Source organism: Quercus robur, chromosome 10 (genome assembly GCF_932294415.1).
Source record: "Quercus robur chromosome 10, dhQueRobu3.1, whole genome shotgun sequence".
NCBI classification, from domain to species: Eukaryota; Viridiplantae; Streptophyta; class Magnoliopsida; order Fagales; family Fagaceae; genus Quercus; species Quercus robur.
The window spans coordinates 26465665-26492223 of NC_065543.1; the positions used below are offsets into that span (position 1 = coordinate 26465665).

Below are 26559 nucleotides of genomic sequence, written 5' to 3' on the forward strand. Positions count from 1 at the left end.
TTATCTTTTTATATTTAATTCAATTTTATTTTTTCTTAATTTTAGAAAAAAATGTTAATAAAAAAAGAAGAAGAGAAACCCCACTCCACCCGATCTGTGAAACCGATAATAAGAAGAAGGGGAAAAGAGGGGGAAGAGCCGCGAAATCTGATGAAACCCAAGTTGTGGCTTTCTGTGTTGGTGTTGGTTTTGGTCTCAGTTTGTTGTTACATAGCTGAATCCAATTGTAGCCCAAGATGTGATTTGCCTTTAGCTTCATACTACGTCTGGCTTGGGTCAAATCTCGCATTCATAGCTCAAGGTTTTTAGTCTAACAAGCAAACGATATGCGAACCTAACCAAGTCTGAGTTGCTGCACAAGTATAATATCTATCTCCCAATAATTTACCTGATTCTAATTCCAATGCCAAGTTGAAAGTAGCGGTCACATGTTTTTGTGGCAATAGCTCGGTTTCAGAGGATTACGGTTTGTTTATTACTTACCCACTTTAGGGCAAAATTTGCCCAACAATACAATTTCCGAAATATTTCAGCCAGATAGCACGCGTTCAAACTTATTTAGTAAGTTGGACTCTTTTTGGAAGTCAATTTTAGTAAACTTGACTTCTAGGTAAATTCAACCCCTCATCCAGCAAGTAAATAAGTCTGATTTGTACTACACCTGAAAGTCAGAGTATGTTGAACTCGACTTTCAGTGGAAGTCGAGTTTGTTAAACTCGACTTTCAAGTGTTCTACACTTTTGCAGAACTGATTTTTTGTAGGAAGTCGAGTTTGTTAAAATCGACTTCCAAAAAGAGTCCAACTTACTAATTAAGTTTGAACACATGCCATCCGCCTAATTTTTTCCCGAAAATATACTGTTTAGCAAATTTTGCCCCCACTTTAGCCAGAGGACACTATGGAATTGATTGCCTCAGTTGCAAATGTAATTGTAGCGTTGCTGGAGAGTTAGAAATTGGGAGCAAATTTTACCCCACTCCAAGTGTACTCTCATGAAATCAGTCGCCGAATGCTCGACACCGTTAAGATTTGTGCCTCCTCTGCTGCCTCCGTCTTTTATCTCTTCTCCCTCTTTCCCCCTCTCGGATTCTCAAATCGAGAATCGGATGGGGTGGGGTTTTCTCATTTTATTTTAATTAAGAAATAAATAAAAAATAAAAAATAAATATAACAAAATAAAAGTTAACCGCAGAAACTAACCGTATATTAACGGTGGATTTAATTGGAAAAAAAAAAATTTATTGTATTGAAATGATAAAATTAAAACTTATAAGATTGAAATGAAAAATTGTGTAATTTAGAGATTGTTTTTTGCATTTTGACCAATTTTTTTCTATTTCCTATCGTTCCATTTTTTTCACCATCCCAATCAAACAGACCAAAGAATAAGTCGGCCCAAAATTTGGGACAAATTTTATTTTTCCGGCTTATGTTTCAATAAAATATTTGCCTTTTAAAAAAAAAAAAAAAAGAAAGGGACAGGGTTTGTCCCGGCCTTAAAAGTTTTTGAATAAAAACAAAACAAAACCAGAAATCTGTTTAGATGAGAGGGTGTTCTGCGGTTATAAAAGGTGCAGGTGCAGGTGCAGGTGCAGGTGCAACGGCCATGGCAATGGCAATGTGTCTTTGTCCGGTTCCAAGTATGAGTAGAAGTAGAAGCATTGTTGACGTTAAGCTTAAAAACAAGCCTGTCAGCGTTTTCCAATTAAACCAGAAACAAGTCTGCTCAGCTTCTCTTAGCCCTCCAAATTCAAAACGATTCCTCCTCCTCAATCACCACAATTATGGCGACTCAGACGCTGAGACTGAATTTGTGGTCGTCAATTTCTACCGTTTTGTGTTCATTAAAGACCCAGCCGCCGAGGTCGCCAGGCACCTATCCTTCTTAAAGGTACCATTTCCTCTGTTTTTGTCTATATCTACCCATGTAATTGGGATAGATATTTTAGGTTCTAATATTCCATTATACTTTTAAAAACAGTCCTAGTATCTAATTGAACTGAGAATTTGATAATTCCAATTTAGATTCAATAAAATTTGGACACAATTTAGGTAATTAATTTTATTTATATTGTGGATATCTTTTATTAGGATCTAGACATACATGGCCGAGTATATCTGAATGAACAAGGCATAAATGCACAGGTAATGACTTCTTCCTCTATTTCTATAATAATTTCTCTAATATTTATCTTTAGTGCTTCTCTGTGTGTTGTTTAATTGCTTTTTGGTTTTGAATAAGACTAGAGTTTGGTACTGGGGGTGGGAGTCCACATTGAGTGTGTTATGAGTTATGACTTATGATACTGTGTGAGTCATATTATATACAGTATAGACCCTTTACTTGCCTTCTTTCTCTCTTTAAAAGCATAAAAGCCCACCAAAAAAATCCTGTCCCGTTACCATTTATATTGGTGGTTCTAAAAAACTTAACTTGGGTTAGTAGGAGAGTGGCTCTATTTTGTAGGTAGTGTAGTGGTTTAGTTTTAGCCCTTTAGTTTTGTTCTTTTTAGGAAATTTTAGCCGACTGCGATTTTTATTTTTTGAAAAAAAAAAAAAAAGTTTAGTCTTGTTAAAAAAAAATTGCTGATTTAGTGGGATTGCACATTTCTTTGTGGTTAAGGGATGAGGCTGATAAGTTTTTTTTTTTTTTTTTTTTGAAAAACTATAATTTAGGACCAAATAGATAATGTCTTAATTTTTAGCAACTTTATAGTCCATAGCTTGGAAGCCAACTTGGAGTTCACAGCTTAGGAGCCTGTTAAATAGTAGTATAGATAAATAACTCAATAAAATAGTATAAATGGTCACTGTCATCAGAACCCACCACCACTTCAAAAGAAAACACCCCCAATTTGGCCAACGAACCCAGAAAATCCAAAACTCGAAATCGCAATCGCAACCCAGAAAACCACAACCCAATCGCAATAGCCAATTTCGACCAAAAAAAAAAAAAAAACTAGAGAGAGACCCAATCTCTGATAGTTTTTTGCGGAAGTAATATAAAACAAAATTTTATTTATTTTTGGATAGATAACGAAAAATTTTATTAAAAAAGTAGCCAACCCGAATATAAAACAAAATTTATATTTTCATTTAAAGATCATTGTACCACACAACCATAGATTCTAAATAGAACAAAATTGCGTACCTCTTTTAGCAACCCAAGTGTGTTGCCTCCCAAGGTATTCACATCTCTCTCTCTATTTCTTTTTGAGTTTTCAGAAGACTGCAGTATCACTCAGTAGTTTTGATGGCCAACAACTGATATAATTTTTTAAAATCTTATTTTTTATTTAAGACTTCTAAAACCCAAGAGAGAGATTGGATGTGGGATCCTTAGGGATCCTAATCTTCAGCTTTAGGATTCATCAATAACTTTTTTGAACGTTATTGACTTATCTTGAAACTCTTTCAAAATTATTTCTTAATTTTTTCAATCATATCAAGAAAATATTTGAACTTCTAAAGATTGCAATTGACCCTGAAGATTAGAGAATTACAAATGAGGTCCCATTACTTACAATTTTATATTTATGTCCTTTCACCATACTATATTCTCATAAGCCACTAGGACTTGATTAATATCACTGTCATGTCCCTAGCTTATGTGACCCTTAATTTCTTGATTTCATAATTTCTATTGGACTCCAAAATATCTTTAAAAAAATCTTTAAATATATATACAATATTATATATATGAAAAACATTTTTGAAAAATGTCACTGGCCGGTTTTGTTTTGAGTCCAACTTCAATATGAAAATCAACTTAATATACTATCTTCTTTAGAGACTGGTGGATTCATTGTTGAATATTTATATATTTTACTCATTACACACATAACCCAACGTGTCTGTATATAGCTTTTAAAATTAGCATCACCAGTTGACATTGTCAAAGTTATGTGCATAATAAATAAATATATACAAACCCCTCATGTTTGAGGACAAAAGAAAAATTGTGATAGAACAACCTTTTAATTAACAGTGATCACATTTAGTGTATGTACTTGTTACATTACACTCACTTGTTTGTTTCAAGTCACTACCTCAATGATGTAGTAAATCATCCTATCATATAGCAGCACAACAAGTGTAAGCCTCAGTGGTAATATTCAATTAATATCCACAGCCTAAAACAATTTAATAATCTATGAAAAATCATTACTTCTTGTCTTTGGTTTCTTAACCATTAACATGATTTTTCTATAGAGGTGACATCACATGCCACATTTAAATAATGAAATATACCTATAAAATTATGAATGTGAAAATAAAATTTTATTATCAATAAAAATGCATAGTATTGTTTTTGAGGGCACACAATTCTAACAATCTCAACATTTACACTCAATCACTGATCTCAGACCCGGTTTGCTGAGAAAGAGAGGTGAAAGAGGAGAGAGAGCACAAGTGAGATTGTTGACAGTGGAGTTTACCGGTGGAAGATAAATGGTACGTAGACAACAGTATCCTTACCTATGATGATTATTTGGATAGAAACAAGAAAATTAAAGTTGATAACTTTGGGTTTGATTGAGGAAATCTTGACCTCAATAGATTAATTTGCATAAATAATTTTTCTGATGCTTTATTTTAATTAATACCAATCTTTAAATACAAAATAATGCAACTACTTACTACTATGCAAAAATAACTCACCCCCCTATCTCCTAACGTTACCTAACAACACAAAAGATTCGGACTCTTAAACGTACAAACCAGATACTCCTAATCTAAGTGGCCTTCTGAAAATGACTCAGTGCTGCTGATACATATCAGCTCCTACCCTCTTAAAAGGGCCCTTGTCTGCAAGCGCATAACCTGGAAATTGTTGGCACATCAGCTGCAAATCTTCCCATGTCGCGTCACTAGAAGGTAAACCTTGCCAATGAACCAAAATCTCTTTTTTTTTTTTTGATAGGTAATAAGAGTATTATTAAAAAAACTATAAAACTGAAGTAAGCAAATACAAGGTGTTCATGATGGTGAACACAAAGAAATGCAACAAGCAAACAATCAGCATCAAACAAGAAGTAAAAACTTAAAGTGCAATACTAAGAGAAGAAATAAGCTCCAAGATAGTAGAGCAATCCGAGAAGCCCCAACACCTAGACCAATCAAATAAAGTCTTCTGGCATAGAGCTTGTAATTAAACCAAGGATTTCTCAGTATCCTCAAAAGAGCGCCGATTTCTTTCCATCCAAACAATCCACATCAAACAGTCAGGAACCATATTCCATATGTCTGAATTAAATTTTCCCAGCCAATAGCTCCAATAATACACCAAGCTTTCCACAGAGCCTAGCATGACCCATTGGATCCCAAAGATCTGAAACATATATACCCACAATGAGTGAGCTATAGGACAATGGAGGAAGAGATGATCCACAGTTTCCTCATTACAATGACACATACAACACCGATTCACCAAAATGCGCCCCATAAGCATAAGATTATCTAATGTAAGGATCTACTCATGAACCGTTGTCCACACAAAAAATGCCACCCTCTTAGGAATCTTAACTTTCCAAAAACCCTTCCATGGAAAATTGAAGTGCAGATGCACCCCAAATGTTATTGTAATAGGACTGAGTATCAAACATCAAACTTGCCATTCCCATTGAGATACCAATGAGAAGTGTCACTCCCAACACCCCTAAGGATCCGAGATTGAATGAACTCAAGGAAAGAGACGGTAGCCTCTAATTCCCTTTCGTGAAAATCCCTATAAAATCTCAAATTCCAAATTCTATCGTTTCCGCCCTCCTGGTAGCATACTACATCAGAAATGCAAGCATCCTTGTCATTAGAACACACATACAACTGAGGATAGAGCATTTTAGGTGTGTTATCTCCAACCCACTTATCATGCCAAAAAAGAATACGAGTGCCATCACCCACTATTAGGGCCACATGTTTGGAGAAACTCTCCCATCCATCATGAATACCACGCCACAGACCACATCCGTGGGTCCTTCTACATGCTTTAGTAGTCCACCCCCCCTTGACCCTCTCCATATTTAGATGCAATAACCCTCCTCCAAAGATGAGTGCCTTCTCGTCCAAACCTCCATAACCATTTCCCTAACAGGGCTTTATTAAAATGCACTAACTTCTTGATCCCCAAACCACCCATTTCTAACGGTAAACACACCTCAATTTTTTTATGCCTCTACCTTTGATCCAAAACTGCCTGAGGTTGAACCTTCAACTCCTCTTGATCTTTTGTGGCAACTAGTAGTTGCGGTTGTGCTAAAATATGAGAACCGAGCTTTCTTTCAACTAGTAGTTGCAGTTGTGCTGAAATATGTGCTGAAATATGAGAACCAAGCTTTTTCTTTCAATAAGGACACGTGAAAAACCGGATGGATGTGAGACCCTATAAGTAATTCCAGCTTATAGACGACATATCCAATATGCTTCCGGATATGAAATGGACCATAATACCGAGAAGCAATCTTTGCATGGCATATGGAAACCAAAATCTGTCGGTATGGTTGAAGTTGAACATACACCCATGCACCTTCTTGGTATTCCTCTTCCCCGTGCTTTGAATCATAAGACTTCTTCATCTGTATTTGGGCTTCTTTGATGTGCCCTTTCAATAACTTGAGAACTTGATCTCTTTGCAACAACTCTTCCTCCACTATGGCCACCTTTGCAGTACCTAGTACATACGTTAGTAGAGAAGGTGGCTCTCGACCATAAACAACTTCAAATGGAGTCCTTCTAATTGTTGAGTGCCAACTAGTATTATATCCTTGTCTATAGTCGATCAAAGGAGCAACATTTGGACCACATAAAACAAGTATGCATAGCTCTAAGGCAAGAGAGCTTTTATGCAAACCTCAAGAAATGCTCTTTCTTTACAAATGAGGTCATCTTCTTAGGATTTGTAGTTTCTTTTGAGGGAGTGTCAGCTAACCCACAAAAGATCAAAGCTATCGTGGAATGGCCTGAGCCCAAGAATATCCACGAGGCCCGTAGCTTTCATGGACTAGCAGCTTTCTACTAACGCTATATACGAGGGTTTACCACTATTATGGTGCCTATTACTAATTGTATGAAGCAAGGGGATTTTCAATGGACCAAGGCTACAACTCGAGCATTTTAGGAAATCAAGAAAAAATGACTGAAGCTCCAGTCATGTGTCACTGGATTTTACAAAGGTCTTTGAGGTTGAATGTGATGCATTTGATATTGGCATCGGAGGTGTACTTAGCCAAGAGCACCATCCAATAGCCTATTTTAGTGAGAAACTAAATGAGGCCAAAGGTACTCCACTATGACAAATAATTCTATGTTGTCATACAATCTCTTCGAAATTTGCGCCACTACTTTATACCTAACGAGTTTGTCATTTATTCTGACCACAATGCCCTCCGCCATCTCAACTCACGAAAGAAGTTGAATTCTCGACATGCTACTTGGGTTGAATGCTTACAATGCTACTCTTTTGTGTTGAAGCATTGAGCTGGGGTTGAAAATAAGTTTGCTAATGCTCTAAGTCCTTGAGTGACCCTCCTTTTTGTCATGAGTGCCAAGGTTTCTATAGGGTTTGAATGACTTAAAGAAGAGTATGAATCATGTCTTAATTTTGGAGAGATCTTCATCGCATTGCGTGAGGAACCACGCATCGTCAGCGATGACTATTCCCTCAAAGATGGCTACTTATTTAAGATCAACAAGCTATGCATCCCATGCACTTCCGTGCGAGATTTCTTGGTATGGGAATTGCATTCTAGTGGGCTTGTTGGACACTTTAGGGGAGTGATGAGACTATTGAAGAGGTGGAACGACAATTTTATTAACCAAATATTAAGTGGGTTGTTGCCAAGATAATTAGCCAATGTCGACAATGCCAATTGGCGAAGTATTGTAAGCAAAGTGTTGGCCATTACATTCCCCTTCCTGTGCCTGATAGACCATGGCAACTTTGTATTAGGCCTCCCTAGAACACTTATAAAACATGACTCCAATCTTCTTGTTGTCGATTGATTTTCTCAGATGGCCCATTTCCTCCCCTACTCTAAGACATCTGATGCATCAAAAATTGCTAGGTTGTACTTTGACGAGATTGTCAAATTGTACAGCTTGCCCAAGACCATAGTGTCTGATAGGGATGTTCGCTTTACGTGTTATTTTGGAAAACTTTGTGGTACCTTGTTGGTACAAAATTGAAGTTCTCCACAGCATACCATCCCCAAATGGATGGCCAAACTGAGGTTGTCAATCAAAGCCTAGGAAGTTTGTTACGATGCCTAGTGGGTAAACACACTAGAAGTTGGGATGCTATTCTCCCTACAGCTCAATTTGCGTACATGAGCCCATTTGAAGTGGTGCACGAGTATAAGGCAAGGAAACCTCTAGACCTACTCCCTATGTCACCCTATATTCGGATGTCTGAGTCGGCTAACTCTTTTGCTAGACACGTCCAGGATCTGCACAAGGAAATTAGCAATCGTATTCATGAGAGTAATGCTCACTATAAGATTTAGGTTGATGCTCATCGCCGTCATTGCGAATTTCACATTGGAGGCTATGTTATGATCCGAACTAGGTCTGAATGGTTTCCTTCACGGACAATTAGGAAATTGCAAGCTCGTTGTGCTGGCCCATTTAAGTCCTAAAGCGCATTGGCCCCAATGCATATGTTCTTGATCTCACCCAAGATTATGGTATTAGTTCAACATTTAATTTTGAAGATTTACTTGCATATAAGACACCAGTACCCATTCCTGATGACCCATTTGTTGATCCCTCTACTGGCCCTACCATTGAACATACACCTGACCCTATTTCATTGCACACTCCACACGACAAAGAATCCATTGATGTTATTTTGGATGAGCAGGTTGTTCTTACTAGGGATGGAGCAGTCCGACGCTTCTTGGTTCCCTGGCATGGTCAACTGGAGTTTGGCTGCACTTGGATCACCAGAGATGATCTCCAGCAGCTAGACCCAGCCTTATCGGAGCATTACTAGAGTGGTTAGGATGCACTAGACACCCAAAGACATCGCCCACCTATCACGCGAGTTTATGGGAGACGGAGGCAACGTAGCTCGTACCCAGTAGCCCTTTAGCTCTACAATGATGGATCACTCCCCTATTGACACTTTCGGGCACCACCTAGGATTTCTTAACTCAACAGGGTCGAGTCTTTCTCACCCTGGGAGAGTTGATGCAGACACCAGAGCATGGACTTTTAGCACTTATTGCTGATTTTATTTCCTTAATTTTGTATTAGCCTTTAATTCAGATTTGCATTTGTGTTATTTCCTTTTGTATTAGTTGACTCTATTTTGCATTTACATGGGTTGTATTTTGGGAGCCTATTTGAGGAGGCTCATCAGACTTTATTCAGGACTGCATTTTGAATAATAAAATATTTCAGAGATTTTTGTCTAATTGTGTAGTGTTTGGTGGTGAAGCCTAGGGTTTTGTATTTCCTTGTTCTTTCTCTCATATTCAGCTGTTCTATGTACGTGTTCTACACCAGTTTGATTGTTTACTTCCTTTGCCCTTCTCTTCTTTTGTTGATACATAGATGTTAAAAAATGTTATTGTTTGAAGACATGGAAAAAATGAGTTCTTTAATGCATTATAATATATTAAATAATAACACTAAAAGGTGAACTATGGTGCAGGAGTGTTTGAAATCATTTATAATACTTCCCAGCGTCATTAAAGTAATTTTTCACTATCCATTTAGCATCTATCTGTTCATAACTCCTGATTTGATTCATCTTTGAGCAGTACAGTGGACCGTCAAAAGATGCTCTTTTGTATGTTGAATGGTTAAGAGAAGATGATCGATTTTCTGATATGTTGGTTCAGATTTCTCAAGCAATAAATGGGCATGCCTTTCCAAAACTGAAGTTGCGGTATAAGCCTTCACTAGTGCAGGCAAGCTCTCTCTCTCTCTCTCTCTCACACACACACACACACAAGCAACTTCCCTTATTGAGCTCATATTTTGTTGATTAGTTTTTTCCTAACATTATACCCTATCCCCTTTTTATAGCACTTCTTCACGTGTTTCTTTCAAAGAGATTTTCTTTTTAGTTGTTTATCTATGTATGAATGCATGCATATTTTTAGATGTATACATATATTTATTTTTCTCTCCTTGATAGTTCCTTGTTTGGTTCAGGTGTATGGATTTTGGGGTTGGGGGTGATAGATGGGTGGCATTTGGCTCCAGTATAGTTCCAAAGGGACAACTCTCTTTTCATTTTATAGGAAGTTGAGCATGTCTCTTTATATATATATATATATATATATATTTATTAATCCTAATTAGCCATATAGCCGAAACTCCCTTATTTTATTGCATTGTTGTACCTGTAAACAGTGGGTCTTGATCTCATGATGTCACCTCCATATTTTTTTTCCCTCTTCAATAAGAGGATTGAGCCATACAAACAAAGAAATTTTCAGTGAAGATGCATTGTAAAGTAATGGAGTTTTCAATTGAAGATTCTGGTCTTTTTTTTTTTTTTTTAAAAGCCCAATTGCTGTTTCATAGTGAGCCTGAGCCATTTATTCATTTATGCGTTACTCCATGAGTTGGTACCTGGTACTTATGAAGGAGGATAAGGTGGTTTAATCTGCTCTGTATATACAAGAAGTCGGTAACATGCAACTCTCCAATAAAATGAAAAAGATATGTCTCCATTGGGAATGGGGATATAGCTGAATCCATCCTGTTCTGTGTTTGCTTTTGAGAAGAATTGTCACTTCATTACAATTATATTTCTCCAGCTGGAAGGAGGCATTTCACATCTTCCTTTGCTTGACCCTTCAATTCGAGCAACACCTCTTGCACCTTCAGAATGGAGAAAAAGACTGGAAGCAGTGAATGAAATCAATGAGGCTTCAAATGAGAATATTAATACAGAGCATATTCTGTTGGATGTGAGAAACGGTAGCTCCTCTTCTTCCAAAATTCTATTTGCTTGCATTCTCTTAGCTGAAAGTGCTCTCAATTTTGGTGTGTTTTCATAATATCATACTTCTTTTTCTTTTTTACATACTGAACTTTGTGTAATGGGTGTTGAGTTGGATGACACTGTTATTGTTCTCGTTAAATAACTAAAATTAATCTTAACATGGGAAGCACTCCTACCATTGTATAGCAAAACACAACTAGCTATTTGGATGAACATAGAATTTGGACTCCTGTAATCATATGATTGATAGAACAAGATGTAGATTTGTCAAAATATCTGTCAGGGTGTAGCCTAATGGTTGGAGGCTTGGGATGAGCTGTAGAACCAGACATCTTGGGTTCAAATCCCCATTAAGAGTTCCCTTGAATTACCTGATACAGATTTTGGTGGGTGGGGTTGTGTATCTGTAGTTTACTCTCTAGGGGTGGGTCCAAAGGGCCTTGTCTTGGTGAGGTTCCATGTCATTAAAAAAATAAAGAAAGACATAGGTTTTTATTATTTTTTATTATAAGTACTCAAGTTATTCATTCTCGCTAATTCAGGCTAGGAATTGAGTTAACAAGAAGCTAACGATTCACAACTCTCTGAATGGTGTTGATTTGGCTTTGTGTCCGTTGGAAACATGTTGGCATCTGAATCTATAGATCTCCTCATACTTGACCATCTGCTCATTAACTGAGCTCATAGGACACAGACATGTAAGCACATGTACAGATACACATAGTGCATCTTTTTTTTAATAGGTAATTAAAAATTCTTATTGAAGGTTGAAAGAGAGCATACTCCCCAGGTTCACAGGCAGTGTACTAGGGATACTACAAAATTTACCTAAAGTTAAATAAACCTAGAAATTCCTCCAAGGTAGAAAATGGATTCTCACTTAAAGCAGCCATACGTAGAACTTAATAAAAAAATTTTTTTTTTCTCAAAGATGAATACTCAACCCCTTCAAAAGTATGCTGGTTTCTTTGTCTCCAAATGGTCCATGTGACAGTGGAATGGCCCCCCCATAAATCAGCAGAACAATGTCTACAAAACCCAGTCAGCAGACCACTACCATCTTAGGTATAACCCAATGGAGTCCAAACTAACAAAACACCAAAGTCCATAGATTGTGTGCATAATGACAGTGAAGCATGGCAAATCTTATCATGAAACTCGAAATAATTTCTTGATTTTGAACCTTAGAACTTGAGAGAAACTAATTTGAAGTGTTGAAGGTGTGGGAATAGCTATTCTCCAAGTAGTAGGAACTAGGAATAGACATTGCTTTGGAATATCTATTCCATGCTGTTTAGTGCAACTAAAGCAGGAATAGACATAACCAAGGGATAGCAATTCCATTCATTGTTTTACTTGCACACCATATGTGTTCACTTAGGTTTTTCAAAAACTTGCTCCAATTGGGAATGCACGGAAAATTTTAAACTGTTCAAGAATTACAAGTGGTTAAATGTCCCTTACTTTGAGGTGGAAGAATCAAAAGTGTGAAAGGCAATACTATGGCTTTTGGACATAGGGGTAGACTTTGGAAAATTTGAGACGGATCTTTAGATAATCCACAAGTTGGAGAAATTTGGGCTCATTTTGTTAAGACTTTGCTTGCAGACATTAAAAGCTCAAAAAACTGGGTGCAACCCTAGTGCACGGGAAGTAAACAAGAGAGACACATCATAAATTTTAACCTCTAAAATCTAAAAGTCATTACATTCTAACAAATTAGGAAAATAATAATAATAGGTAGCAACGATCTAATCGTACAAAGACAGTAGAAATCGAGTCTTCTTCAACAGTGATCCAGCTCCTTCAAAGTTTCATGACCAGCAATCTAATCATGCTGGAAACTGCATCCACAAAGGAATTGCATTCCAAATAACACTGCAACTATGCTTCCCAAAACTCCCTTGCTAGCATGCCAACAATGCATCCTCTATTTTAAGCAAAGCCCAAAAATTTCCAAACATACAAAATAGCAGTCATTCTTTTGGCAAGATAACAATGAAGTAGTTGATGGTCTGTTGTTTCCCACTTGACTTGCATATGATACACCAATCCAATAAACTCACACTTCTTTTCCTTAAATTATTTATGGGCAATTGACGATGTTACTCTAGTCAGGACCTGAGCTTCCCAAAGAAAGTCCTAATATACATGGTCATGAGCTTTCTGAATCCATTCAGAATGATCTGTATTCATTGGGAAGACCATTAAGAAACATATTTGAATTTTAATTTCATTACAAGTCAATTTTAAGGTCAAAACTATTGAGTGAAGAGTTAGCATAGACATGATGTGTATGTGCTTTGGGAAACTTTAATGTGTACTTAAATGTAGTTTTATTTCTTAGTGCTTGCTGATATGACTACCTTAGTTATGCATATGTGTTTGTATGTGAATCTTGTATTAAAATCTATCATTGTATCCATGTTCATAAGTCTCATTGAAGTTTGAGCATTTTATGATTGCTTGTAATCAGATTATGAATGGGATATTGGTCATTTCCGAGGGGCTCGACGGCCTTATGTAGATTGCTTTAGAAGCACTTCATTTGGACTATCTGAGACAGAGGTATGGTCAATAACCAACTATTCTTTTCCTTTCTCTTGTCAGTTGGATTTTGGGAAGGAGGGGGGGGGGGGGGGTTGTAACGGGTGTTGGTGAGATTTGAATCTAAGACTTACGCCAACCCCATCCCATTGTTTCACCACTTAAGTTGAAGCCCAAGTAATTAGTCAGTATGAATTTGTGTGCAAGGTAAGTAATTTTGTTGATGATCATAACCTAACATTTAACCATGGAACATGTATAGAATATGCTATCTAGGAATTTTTCATCATAAAATATAATGAGTCAATTTAATTTATTTTTTAATGTAGTAATTTCTTCTTTAGCTTTTAGAAAATTCAATTATGTCTTCTAGCAAGAATCTTGTAGTTCAATGACATTACCTGATCTCCATTATGAAGGAAATCAGGTTCAAATTCCTTATCCTCACTTGTTGTAACAATTTAATTATCAAAAACCAAAAAACAAAAATCAACCGTTTCTTCTTGTTGGATCTAAATGTGGAAAAATTATATGGGTGTGTTTGGATAGAACTTATTTTGCTGAAACTGAAAACTGAAAACTGAAAATACTGTAGCAAAATAATTTTTAAATATGTGAATAGTACCGTGGGACCCATTTTTAATGAAAAAGTTGATAAAAAATGAAATTTGTGGGTCCGTGAACAGTGCATGAATGCACTGTTCACTTAAAATTGGTCAAATGTTGCGGCTACTGTTCATGTACAGTACATGAACAGTAACCGCTTGTGAGAAGGAAATCGCGTTAAAAAAAAAAAAAAAAAAAAAAAAAAAAAGGAGAAAACGTAGAAAACGCAACGCAGCGCAGCAAACGCGAATACAAACACACACTATATATCCTTCTAGCAGTAGATCTGAAATCTAGCATGATATTCTCAATTTGGAGATCACCCTTTGAATGAAACAATGTAATGCTGTAAATTGCCTCTTTTCTAGGTCTTCCATTTCTTCTTCCCATCATTTGATATCATTTTTGCCCTTTGTGCTTAAAACATGCCATTTGACATCATTTCTTCTTCCCATAATATGATATCATTTTTGCCCTTTTTGCTTTAGATATTGAAAGCATCCACCTTTTGGTATCACTTGACTATCAAGTTTTACAACCCATTCATCTTTGTTTCTATTTTTTCCTAAACTTGCACTCCATGTAATATGTTTTAGTCTTATTTAACCGAAAGTCATTAGATTCTAAAGCATCTCTCCAAATTTTCAACTTGCCGTTGACTGTGTTTAGATTCATCCACTAAAACTCTATCATATGTTGTGCCCTAGCGCTTTTTTATTTATTTATTTATTTATTTATTTATTTTTTATAATTAGGCCAGTAACATATTAGTTTGAGCATTACTATTCTGGGGAGAGTTGTAAAAATTTATTCTTTAGGCAGTGGCTATGAACGCACTTCATTTTGTCCCTGTTTCTGATTGTCCAGGACATTGCTTCAGATCCTTTAGCAAATGTTGACAAAGAAAAGACAGATATATTGATGTATTGTACTGGAGGTATTCGTTGTGATGTGTATTCTACAATCTTAAGGTAACTCACTCTTTCATTCAGTTTTCTTTCATTTCTGTCTTTTTGCATTTGACATTAAATGTTTCGGTAATCAACTTTTTAAATTTTATTTTTATTTTTAGGTAAGAAATTTCATTAGGAAAATACAAGAAGGTTCACAAGACAATAAGGGTCACAATACTAATATGCGGGATGTATACAAGAAACACACACATAAAATGTAGCATCAAAAATTCAAAAGATTGAAGAAATCCAACAAATTCAAACAAAGAAAATGTGGTAGTAACTGCTGTCCAATCCTAAAGAGATATTAAGAATAAAGGCTTCAGCTTGATTACCGATGATCCACAGTACTTAAAAGTGAGTGCATTCTTTTCTCCACAAAGACATCACATTAAACACAAATGAATTACCTTCCAAAATTCCCTACTACAGTGTCTATTTTGGAGTTTCCTTTCCAGCTATTCAAGAATCAACTACCATTCATTGCATGACCCACTTAATCCCAAACAAGTTAACTCTGCCAACACCTCATCCATTGGTACTAATTCAGATGTACAAAGGTTTATCTTTAATCCCAAAGCTGCTTCAATCAAAGAAATACACATCTCAATAGTTGAAGTTGAGTTGGATCCACTCCACAAAAATTAAAGAATCATTAGCAAAAAGAAAATGGGAGAACCAAATGATCAGTAGCATCAGGTTTGGCAATGAAACCAAATGTGTGTTCCTCCTTTGACAACCTGTGATAACATTCCACAAAGAGTCTCTATAATAGTAACAAAAAGAAGTGGAGAAAGGATCTCCTATACTTAATCCCCAATTTTAGAAAACCTAATTTTTTAAGAGAACATCATTTAGTGTCTTGTTTATTAAATAAAAAGATAGAAGTTTCCAAAATTAACCTTAGCTAATTTATAAAAAATTACTATTTTTTAAATAACAAAATAGTTATAAAAAATTTGAAATGTAGAGTTACCGGTTGGAATGAACCTTCTTTTTGAGAATATGTGGTTGAAGGCGGAGGGGTTTGTGGATAGGGAACAATCTTGGTGGAATAGTACTCTTTCGATGGCACGCCTAGTTTTGTGTTACCGAAGAAATTGCAAGCTTTGAAGGAAGATATTAAAAAGTGGAATACAAGGGATTTTGGAATGTAGGGGTGAATAAGAAGAAGTGGTTAGGGGAGTTGGCGGGATTTGATGAGAAAGAAGGGATTCATGGTCTTTTTGAGGAGGATAAGAGATGGGAGGAGGTGAAATTAGAGGTAGAACGTTTGGCCTCTTTGGAAGAAATTTCGTTGAGACAAAAATCAAGAGTTTTGTGGCTCAAAGAGGGGGTTAACAATTCTAAGTTTTTTCATAGGATGGCAAACTCTTGTAGGTGGCGACACAATCACTTGGGTTCTTTAGAGGTGGATGGGGTGGTGAACGAGGATGAGTCAGAGGTGATTGATCAGGTGGTAAGATTTTATGAGAATTTGTATAAGGAGATAGAGTCATGGACCAGTGGTGGATGACTTAGATTTTGATCACAAATTTTCCATTCTGATCAATGGTAGCCCTAAAGATTTCTTTGGGAGTTGAAGGGGATTGAGACAAGGTGATCTACTCTCGCCGCTTTTATTTGTTATTGTTATGGAAGCTTTAATCTGGTTATTAGATGGGGCTATTCTGGCTAGTCATACCTCTAGATTCATTGTGGATCCTAGATCTCATACCCCCTTAATGGTGTCTCATCTTCTTTTTGTGGACGATACTCTAATTTTCTGTGATGCTTTACCTAGTCAGATTGGTAAATTGAGAGACATCTTATCTTCATTTGAGGCTGTGTCAGGTTTGCATATTAATCTGACTAAATTCGAATTGGTTCTGGTTGGTGAAGTGTTAAATATGGGTGAGCTGGTGGCCCTTTTAGGGTGCAGGCAATCCTCACTGCTAATGACTTATTTGGGGCTTCCATTGGGAGCTAAATTTAAGGATAGGGCAATTTGAAACCCTATTCTTGAAAAAATGGAGCGAAGATTAGCAAGTTGGAAGTGTTTGTATCTATCAAAAGGTGGTAAAGTTACTTTACTTAAAAGCACTTTCTCAATCTTGCCTACTTATTACCTATCTCTCTTTCCTATCCCGGTGGATATTGCAAATCGCATTGAGAAACTCCGGCGGAATTTTTTATGGGGTGGTATTGATGAGTCCCATAAATTCAATCTGGTAAATTGGGCCCAGGTGTGTAGCCCCTTGAAGTTTGGTGGATTGGGTGTGCAGAATTTGAGAAAATTTAACCAAGCTCTGTTTAGTAAATGGTTGTGGAGGTACAGTATAGAGACAAACCACCTTTGGCAGCAGGTTATTGAGATCAAGTATGGGAATATTTAGGGTGGGTGGTGTACAAAAGAAGTAACAGCTTATGGTGTTAGTCTATGGAGAACTATAAGACAAGGCTAGCTAGCTTTCTTTAAATCCATCATCTTCAAAGTTGCTAATGGTAATAGAATTAAATTTTGGTGTCACTTGTGGTGTGGGGGTTGTACTCTTCAGGAGGCATTTCCAAAACTCTACAGCTTTAGTTGTACCAAGGATTCTTATCTTGCAGATGTCATATCTTTTCTTAATCAGAGGCTTCATTGGGATCTTCAATTCTATAGAGAGCCCCAAGATTGGGAGATGGAACAATTTGATATTTTTTGGAATCTTATACACTATGACCTTTACTGGTGAGGGGCATGAAAAACTTTGCTGGAAGTTGACAAAGAATAAGGGCTTTAAGGTTAGTGAATACTACTTATTCCTCTTCTTGACCCCTGACAACCTTTTTCCGTGGAAACCTATGTGGCGCTCAAAGATCCCTCCTAGAGTTGCTTTCTTTTCTTGGACTGCCACCTTAGGCAAGATTTTTGACCCTTGATAGACTGTGGAATAAGGGTGCCCCCGTCATGGATTGGTGTTATATGTGAAAAAGAAGTCGGTAAACCATCTTCTTCTTCATTGTCCCATTGCTTTCGAGCTATGGTCTATGGTTTGGAGCTTTTTTGGTGTGATTTGGGTGATGCCTCAAAGTGTTGTAGATTTATTTGCATCTTGGCTGGGTCTGTTCGATGAACAGTGCAATATAGACCTATGGTGGGCTGTCCCACATTGTGTGTTGTGGTATCTTTGGTGGGAAAGGAACAGTAGATGCTTTGAGGGAACGGAAATGTCGATTCTTGAGATTAAATCTCTCTTCCTCCACTCTTTGTTTGCTTGGTCTCTGTTTTCTCTTCTTTTTCTTGCTCTAATCTTTTTGTTATGCTTAATCGTTGTAATTTTCGATCTTGATGTAACCCTTTCCGTGTACGCTTCTAATGTACCAGGGGCTTTTGATTAATTGAAATTTCATTATTTATCAAAAAAAAAAAAAAAAAGATTTTGATCACATTGGGGTAGATGAGAGTGGGTTGCTTGAGCGGAAATTTGAGAGGGAGGAGATTTTACTGGTTGTGTGTGATATGGAGGAGGATAGGTCCCCCAGTTTGAATGGCTTTACTATGGTTTCTATCATCATTATTGGAGGGTAGTGGACAGTGATGTTCTTGCGTTTTTTGAGGAATTCTCAATATGGGAAGTTTGAGAAGTCATTGAAGCGTCATTTATAGCTCTCATCCCTAAGAAGTATAATGCATATAACATTTAGGACTATCGGCCTATCAGCCTAGTGGGCAGTGCTTACAAGATTTTATCAAATGTCGCTTGAGAGGGGTGCTGGATGGACTGATTTTGGAGTCTCAAAATGCCTTTGTAGGTGATCATCAAATATTAGATTTGGTTTTAATTGCCAATAAGTGTGTTGATAGTAGACTTCAAAGTAAAATTCCAGGTGTTATCTGCAAACTAGATATTGAAAAAGTTTATAATCATGTGAATTGGGATACTCTTTAGGGAGGATGGGATTTGGTCTTAGGTAAGCAGTGGATTAGTAGCTATATTTCTATAGTTTAGTTTTCAGTTTTGGTTAATGGTTCTTTGGCTGGTTGTTTTGGTAGCACAAGATGTCACGACCCAAACCCAAAACTTGGATTTAGATACATGGTTTGTATTCTAAATATCAATATTAAAGAATTAAATAGAGTGTAATTAAATATCCACAAATAAGAAATCAAACCGTTAAGCCTTTCTTATAAAATCTGTTAGAAATATGTGGTTAAATGATTAAATTTACCATATTCCAATAGCTTAAGTTTTTGGGACAATCTGTAATTTAACATGATATCAGAGCATGAGATTCTGAGTTTGATTCTTGTTTACTCCACTTTACCTCCTATTTAAATTCTCACGTGTTGAGCCTCACCTATTAAAAGGTAGCTTCGACTCATATGTGAGGGCAAGTGTTAATCTTTCCTACCATCTTTACAAAACACATGCATATAGTTTTAATCTTTCCTAACATCTTCGCATATCTAGTCACTTCCCCTTGTTCCCTTCTTTTTCCCACCTCAGTTTCCATCACCTTTTGGCTTTATCCCTTACACAAATCCATGTCCCTCCACGTTTACACCAACAGCGCCTATCCCATCTCCAGCACCTTAGTTGCCTCAGTCAAAACCTCCACAAACACTTATTCCATTACCTAAAAACACGGGTTTTTCCACTAAACCAACCCCACAAAATATACCATCTAAACCTTTTCCTCTTAGCCAAGGGGGGCAGTAAGGGCCTTTTACATATTGATGCAAAATATTTCTCTCTCTTTTGATGGCGGGTGGGTGGTCTGCTATCCATGAAAGCCGTTGAAATGGAAAAATTTCCATTTGGGTAGGACGTAAAGCCATGGAATGGATTATTTCTTGCTTTGCTGATATACGTGTGGAAGGATTTCCTTTGTAAGCAATTCAGAGAAAACAAGTGGTTGGAATTTTGTGGTAGATTGAATAAAGCTGGTCTCTTTATGGACATAGCAGTATATTACGGCGGAGCTCGTCGGGGTTGTGTTATGATACCGTCAAGCTACAATGTACAAAGATTTGGGTGGTCTTCTTTTTAGAAAGGGTTGGGACTTTTCTTATCAGGGAAAAGTCATTACAAGGTGATTCTTGGTACCACTGGTGGTTGGTTTAGTGGTCAGAAGGGGCAGTTGATAATTAATGGTAACTAGCTGTTAGGAGCATTATGGGTTGCTAATGATGGCATGAGGAATGATGGTGCTTGGGCAGCATTGAGTCAATCACTTGGTTTTATGTTTTCTCAACACACTCATGGTTCCTCATGCCTGACTAGTGATGCTTCTAAGGGCTCTTTGAAGGGGACTAGCCCAGTCTCCCTACTCGAGTTAGATCGATGAGCTGTGATAAGAGGCAGCATGTGGAGGCACCTTACTCCACATGATGCTCCAAGGCCATGGCAGAGGAGGGCCATGGTAGGTAGAGATGGTTGTGATGATGGGCAGCAGTAGGTGGTGCTGACCTTACATGGTGGTGCATGGTAGTGGTGGCTTAGTTGTTGGTTCCTTGTGTGTGGGCTTGGTGGCTGGAGTGCAACGCAGGGCTGGGCTGCTGTGATGATTAAATGCTGTGTGCAAGGCATTGGGTTAGTGTGGGCTGGCTGAATGCATGGACAAGTGCTAGTAGGCTGATGGTAGTTACTTGGTGTGCTGTGATGATTAAATGCTGTGTGCAAGGCATTGGGCTAGTGTGGGCTAGCTGAATGTATGGACAAGTGCTAGTGGGCTAATGGCAGTTACTTGGTGTGCTGCAAATGGGCATGCTATATGGGTTGTAGTGCTGATGGGAGACCTTGAGCATGGGCCAAGCCTCTCTAAAACGTGTGGGAGCTAGTTGTGTGGGCTACTGAAGGATGGGCAAAGGCCCCATAGTCTGCTGAGACATGGGCTGTGCATGTGCAGCATTTGCAGTGGTGGTTACTAAGCAGTTACCAAGTAGTTCCTAGCTTTCCTAACGATCAGACTTGCTATGTAGGGGCTGGAAACGTGAAGAGCAAGCCAAGATAGCATCAGTTTAAGGTGTCTTAAGTCAGGCCACAAGTGGCAGATTGTCCAAGATCTTGGTAGTTACTAGGCAGTAATTGCCGTAGTGGTTAATTCTGTATATTTAACCCTAAGGCTGCTGGGGGTGTTAGCTGCAAAGTGTATTTGGCCTTGGAAAAATTCTGTGTAATTCTCTAGGCTTGTAAAAGAGTTTCTTTTGTACTTGAGATTAAGTAATAAAGGTTGAGGGTGAGTTCTCTATAAATATTATGTATGCTGTGTGTTTAAATGTCCCTAGATAATATGTTCTAAGTGTTATTACAGTGTGTGTGGTGTTGGCAGAGACTAGGTCAGGGACTTAAGGCATCACAGACAGAAAATTTGAGGGAAAAATTGAACTTGTGACAGTAGCGGAAGTTAAAGGAATTTTGGGCCTGATAAACTTATTAGGACAACTGGGCCTATCAAAGCCAACCAAGTACCTAGTGTTGGAAAAAGCCCATTTTGATAGAAATAATAACTCTTGAGTAGCTTGAGGTGAGAGCAAGGACGGTGTCCCAGTGCTCTGGTTTCAACAGTAAGATGGTTCCGACAATGAAGGAATCGCCGATCATGTCTGTGTTTCAAGACCATCAGTGGGTGGGTAATAATCGATTCTCTTCTCTATTTAATCTGGGTGGTGCGATGGGCGTATGGTCTGGGGGAGAGGAAGATTTAATGGAGCAGGCAAGTGTGTACGAAGAACAGGGTTGTGCCCAAGAGGTAGATGTGGTGTCGCCAATTCCGACGGGGTGCAGCAGCGAGATTCTTCTTCCATGGAATTACAGTGGGTTTGAAAAAAATGGTTGCTTGGGTGGGGAGAAAGATCAGTGTCTTCTAGAGTGTCCACCTCTGTCCCAATGGGATCCCATTGAAACTAGGGAGGTCATGCTGGATCAGGAATTTGCTGCGGGTATTTTGAGATGAAAGAGGTGGAAGATTCAAAATGGGTGACTGAGATGATGAAAAGTTGGGTTTTCCTATTGTGAAAGATGAGGATCAATGTGTGGCACTGTTTCGTTTACTAGAACAAGATTGTATGGATGATCATCACGATGGGGTTTCTACGTGACCATTTAACTCAGCACAGAAAGGGCTATGGGAATTGAGAGGCCTGGTCTCTACAGTTAACTATGATGGGTTATCTTCTAGAAGTAGGAACAAAGTTTTCTCAACTTGTTTGGGGGCGATTAGTGGTTGTAAATGAATTTAAAACTTCTATCTTTGGAATGTTAGGGGGTTAAACAGTCTTTGGAAGCATGAGGTATGTAAGAATCTTCTTAAGGAATGGAATGGAAGTGTGATATTGTATGTTTTCAGGAAACTTCTGCTTTAAATTCATCTATTGTTCAGAGTCTGTGGGGCAGCCCTTTCTTAGACTGCGCTGTTTTGGATGCAGTTCACATTGGTGAGTCTTGCTGATTTGGGATAAGAGAGTTGTGGGTGCAAGCACCCGCAATAAGTGATTTTCTTGTGGGAAGTACGCCTCAGCCTAGAGTGGACCAGACAGAAGGTGTAAATGAAGTCACCACATAGATTAAGGCTAGGAACCATATATATACTGCCTATGAGAATGACTGATCTTTATTAGAGCATATGTTCAGAGTTTAGGTACAGGGATGGGAAGGTGTTAGGCACCCAACCCCACTCGACTCATAAATCGGCCTCCATTTATTGTGTTCCAAATTCTAATCCCATTAAAGGACTTTTTAATGGATTATTGTATACGCACACTAAGCCTATCTTGACATGCATCTAACACACAACATAGCATTCTATCACATCGCATTCATGGCACATACACGCCTAGAAACATAGTGTTAAAGCAGCAACAAAATGGCAATCAAACAAGACCCAGCATGCTTCTAATATATTAATTCAACTCTTCATTCAAAATAGTTTCTCAAAAAAAAAAAAGAAAAAAAAAAAAGAAAACTCTTCATTCAAAACATGATGAGACACAACAAATCAAAATCAAACAAATCAACTCATATTTCTAAGCATGCATCAAATCTCATATTAAACCAAGGACAACAAAACATAAATCAAAGCATTTTAATGTATATATATACAATAACATATTAATGTGTGTGTGTGTGTGTATATATATATATCAACCTATTCATAGTTAGACAAAATTAAATACAAAGGATTAAGACTAAACAAATCAAAAATAACTTCTAAGCATGCATAACATATAAATCAAATTAAGAATAACAAGATGTTAACGTTCACATATATATGGCCCCTCAATTCCTACACAACAAAATCAAATGATAATCAAGGGAATCAAATATATCAATAATCCATTAGTATTCAAAACTCAAAATAAAAAGTTGTTCTTGAAAAGTTTTAGAAAGAATGTTTGAAAAACGTTTCTTAAAATGAGATAGATTCTGCCTTAAGACTACTAGAGAGAGAGGTTTATGAAGGACTCAAAAACGTGCTAGCTGCTGTGATATCAGAAGATTCAAAGTGAGAAGATGTTCTTGGAAGAATTGTAGAGAGAGATACAGACGGAGAGAGAAAGAAATTCAGAAAAGGAGGAGAGAGAAGGTGTTTTGGGTGTTTGGTGTGCCAATACTAAAAAATTAGCATTTGGCACACCTAATGCCAATGCTCTAATACCATACGAACTATATTGGCTTGCCTTCAAATTCAAACTTATCCTTAAAATAAAATCTAAAAAAAAAAAACTCCTGGCTACTACAATGCGTCTATTGGGATTTTTTATAAATTTATTTTAAAAATGATTTCAACATAAAGTAAGGGCATAATAGGAAAGGTAGTAAATTATTGGCTTCTAATTTTAGAAATAGGACAACATTTTGAGATTTCTCAAAATGGAATACATGACCAACCATTTGGGATGAAGGGAATATCTATTATTTCCAATTTTGTCCATAATTAAACCACTCCAGCATATATGGAAGGAACTCCAAATTAACAAGATCATTATCTTTTTCCAAATACAATTTACTTATACCCTAGCAATAAAAATTAAAAATAAATACATAACACACTAGAACATCTGACTTCAACTTGCTATTCAGACACTAATTAGCAATTATATTAGAATCTAAAATCTGTGCTTCCTGTTGTACAGTATTTTTCCTGGCACATTATTCAATATAGTAGGTAAAAATTTCACCAAAATTTTGTAAACACCATCAACAACACTAGAAGGACAGAAATCCTTAACATCCAGAGCCCCACCTTCTTATAAGCCTGAGGTATTTAAAATTGACGTACCACACCTTTTTCTTAGATTGACCGTGCCCTGTGTTGCAATCCCTCTCATTACATTTGGTTGCTTGTGTTACTTATCAACAGAATACTAAATTTGCTCGCTTGTGTGCTTAACTGGAAGTCTGGAACCAGTGAAACTGGTGCATGAAGCAACGTTTTCAATGGGTAAAAGTGATCTATTGATATAATGAAGTTTGAATCTAAGTATTATGATACATATGAACTTAAGTTCTAAACCCATTGTATCATAAAAATTTAGGTAGATTGTTGGAAGTGCTTTGGGTATTTGCTAGTGAAATCCAAGCATGTTTATGGAAAGCACTCGGATGTTCAAGTGCATTGCATGAACATATTTTCTTCCTGGGCATTGGACAAGTTTCCAAGTTGACTTGGGTTATGTGATATATAGTTCATTAGTTTATCATGTTTGACATATGGTTGGAATAATTGGGATATGGTTTAGTCTTAGTAATTTCCAGTGCTTATTCCAAATTGTTCTCTATTGATCTACTTTAACAAGCTATAGAGCCATAGTTAATGATTTAGCTCCTTTGCATTACTTATTTTTTACTCTTTCCATTGTGATGTACAAGATCCCACTGCACATTGCATGAAGGCCCTGTGTTGAAACATGGGCCTCACTTCGATGCATAGTGGGTCACTGGATGGGTATGAGAATCACAGAGAAGAACTAGAAAAATGATGGTGTTGTGAGATTGTTCCGTTGCCAACACCACCCCCCCCCCCCCTCCCCCCCATTTAAAAACTTATCTTCTTGATGTGTCAGACAACGAGGCTTCCAAAATCTGTACACTCTGAAGGGTGGTGTTTCCCATTATCTAAAGAACGAAGGTCCTGCAGAATGGGTTGGGAATTTGTTTGTGTTCGATTCCCGTCTTTCTCTCCCACCTTCTGCCTACAAGCCTAAATCCATGGATAAAGTAAGCATGGGTGAACTAGATTCTAAGAATAATCCATTTGCAAGATGCTACATATGTGGTTCTGAAGTCTCTGAGTTAAGGCATCGGAACTGTGCAAATCTTGACTGCAACCTTCTTTTTCTGTAAGTTTCCTTCTCTCTGTCCTCCCCACCTGAACTAAAACTTAAAATTTGTATGTGTATGAAAAAGGCTCTCTTTTCAGGTGCTGTAAAGACTGTGTGAAGGACTTCAGAGGATGTTGCTGTGTAAATTGTATTACTGCCCCTCGACTTAGACCTGTTCTATCTGAGCATCAAAGATACAAAAAATGGCACATATATCGAGACTTGGAATGCAAAGCAAGTTGACTGCTAGATCAGATGTTTGTTTTTCTTCAGTTTGGAAATGGATAAATATTGTAATAGCTGAAGGTGCAGCTATTACTGAAGATTTGGAAGTTCATTTTGGCAAGCGGATTGTGGCTTTTGCATTAAAAGATTGTAGGGGAGGAGCTTTAGAACTTGCCAATCATGAGTATTAACGTTAGTATAGATGCCAGTCAAAAGAACCAGGCATAAGCAAATGTGAAAACATCGCATGCTACCATCTAAATCTTTACAAACACAGATAGTTTCTTGTATTCCATACCTTTTTCTAAATTTTTAAGAACATTGTCAAGTGAATATTGAATAGAGATTGCTTGCAAGGTTACAACAATTGAATGAAAAATGTGAAATAATGACTCCATTATTACTTTTTGGTGTTTTTAATGGACACGTCTAGAGCGCTTTTTTTTGGGGGGGGGGGGGGGGGTGTGGCAATTGAGCTAGTTCTTAGGGTCCGTTTGGATATAGCTAAAAACTGAAAACTGAAACTGAAAACTGAAAAACACTGTAGCAAAATAATTTTTAAATGTGTAAATAGTACCGTGGGACCCATTTTTAATATTTTTTTTAATAAAGTGATTGTGGGTCCCATGAACAGTGTACAAACAGTATATGCACAGTAAAATTTGTCTCCCGCACAGTACATAAACAGTACTTTTACTGTTCATTCGCTGAAAAAAAAAAAAAAAAAAAATCTTGAAACGCAAACGTGCGTTTGGGAAGCGCAAAACGCGCTTCCCAAACGCACTCTTAGTCTTTTTTTTTTCACTTATTCAAACCTTTTTTTTTTCCTTCTCTTACGGAAACTTAGTCCGTGCGCAGTGTGATCCAAAAACAAAAAACTAAACAAAATAATACTAATAATAATAAAAAAAAAGAGTACCTACTTGTGGAACTAGGGCTGTAAATGAACCAATCCATTCAAGAGAAACTCGGCCTCAGCTCT

The 26559-nt window shown here is 37.3% G+C and overlaps 1 protein-coding gene across 2 annotated transcripts; it reads left to right on the forward strand.

Annotated features, from left to right (window-relative positions):
• The first annotated feature begins 1523 nt into the window (after positions 1–1523).
• Positions 1524–25980, forward strand: LOC126701363 (rhodanese-like domain-containing protein 8, chloroplastic). 2 transcript variants are annotated; one of them, XM_050399411.1, is made up of 8 exons: positions 1524–1892; positions 2093–2146; positions 9844–9912; positions 10771–10933; positions 13435–13526; positions 14979–15082; positions 25095–25370; positions 25451–25980. In XM_050399411.1, exons 1-8 carry the CDS (start codon positions 1545–1547, stop codon positions 25593–25595), a joined length of 1251 nt encoding a protein of 416 aa, XP_050255368.1. In that variant the 5' UTR covers positions 1524–1544; the 3' UTR covers positions 25596–25980. The 2 variants fall into 2 exon arrangements, with proteins under 2 accessions (XP_050255368.1, XP_050255367.1); XM_050399410.1 differs by having other exon boundaries at positions 1525–1892; positions 9763–9912.
• Positions 25981–26559: the final 579 nt, after the last annotated feature.

What these genes read in the sequence shown, in the direction of transcription:
- LOC126701363 (XM_050399410.1), top strand. Translation starts at nt 1,545, where the DNA reads ATGAGAGGGTGTTCTGCGGTTATAAAAGGTGCAGGTGCAGGTGCAGGT. An exon ending in ATAAGCCTTCACTAGTGCAG is followed by an intron (nt 9,913 to 10,770) that starts GCAAGCTCTCTC and finishes ATATTTCTCCAG; the next exon opens with CTGGAAGGAGGCATTTCACA. An exon ending in TTGGACTATCTGAGACAGAG is followed by an intron (nt 13,527 to 14,978) that starts GTATGGTCAATA and finishes CTGATTGTCCAG; the next exon opens with GACATTGCTTCAGATCCTTT.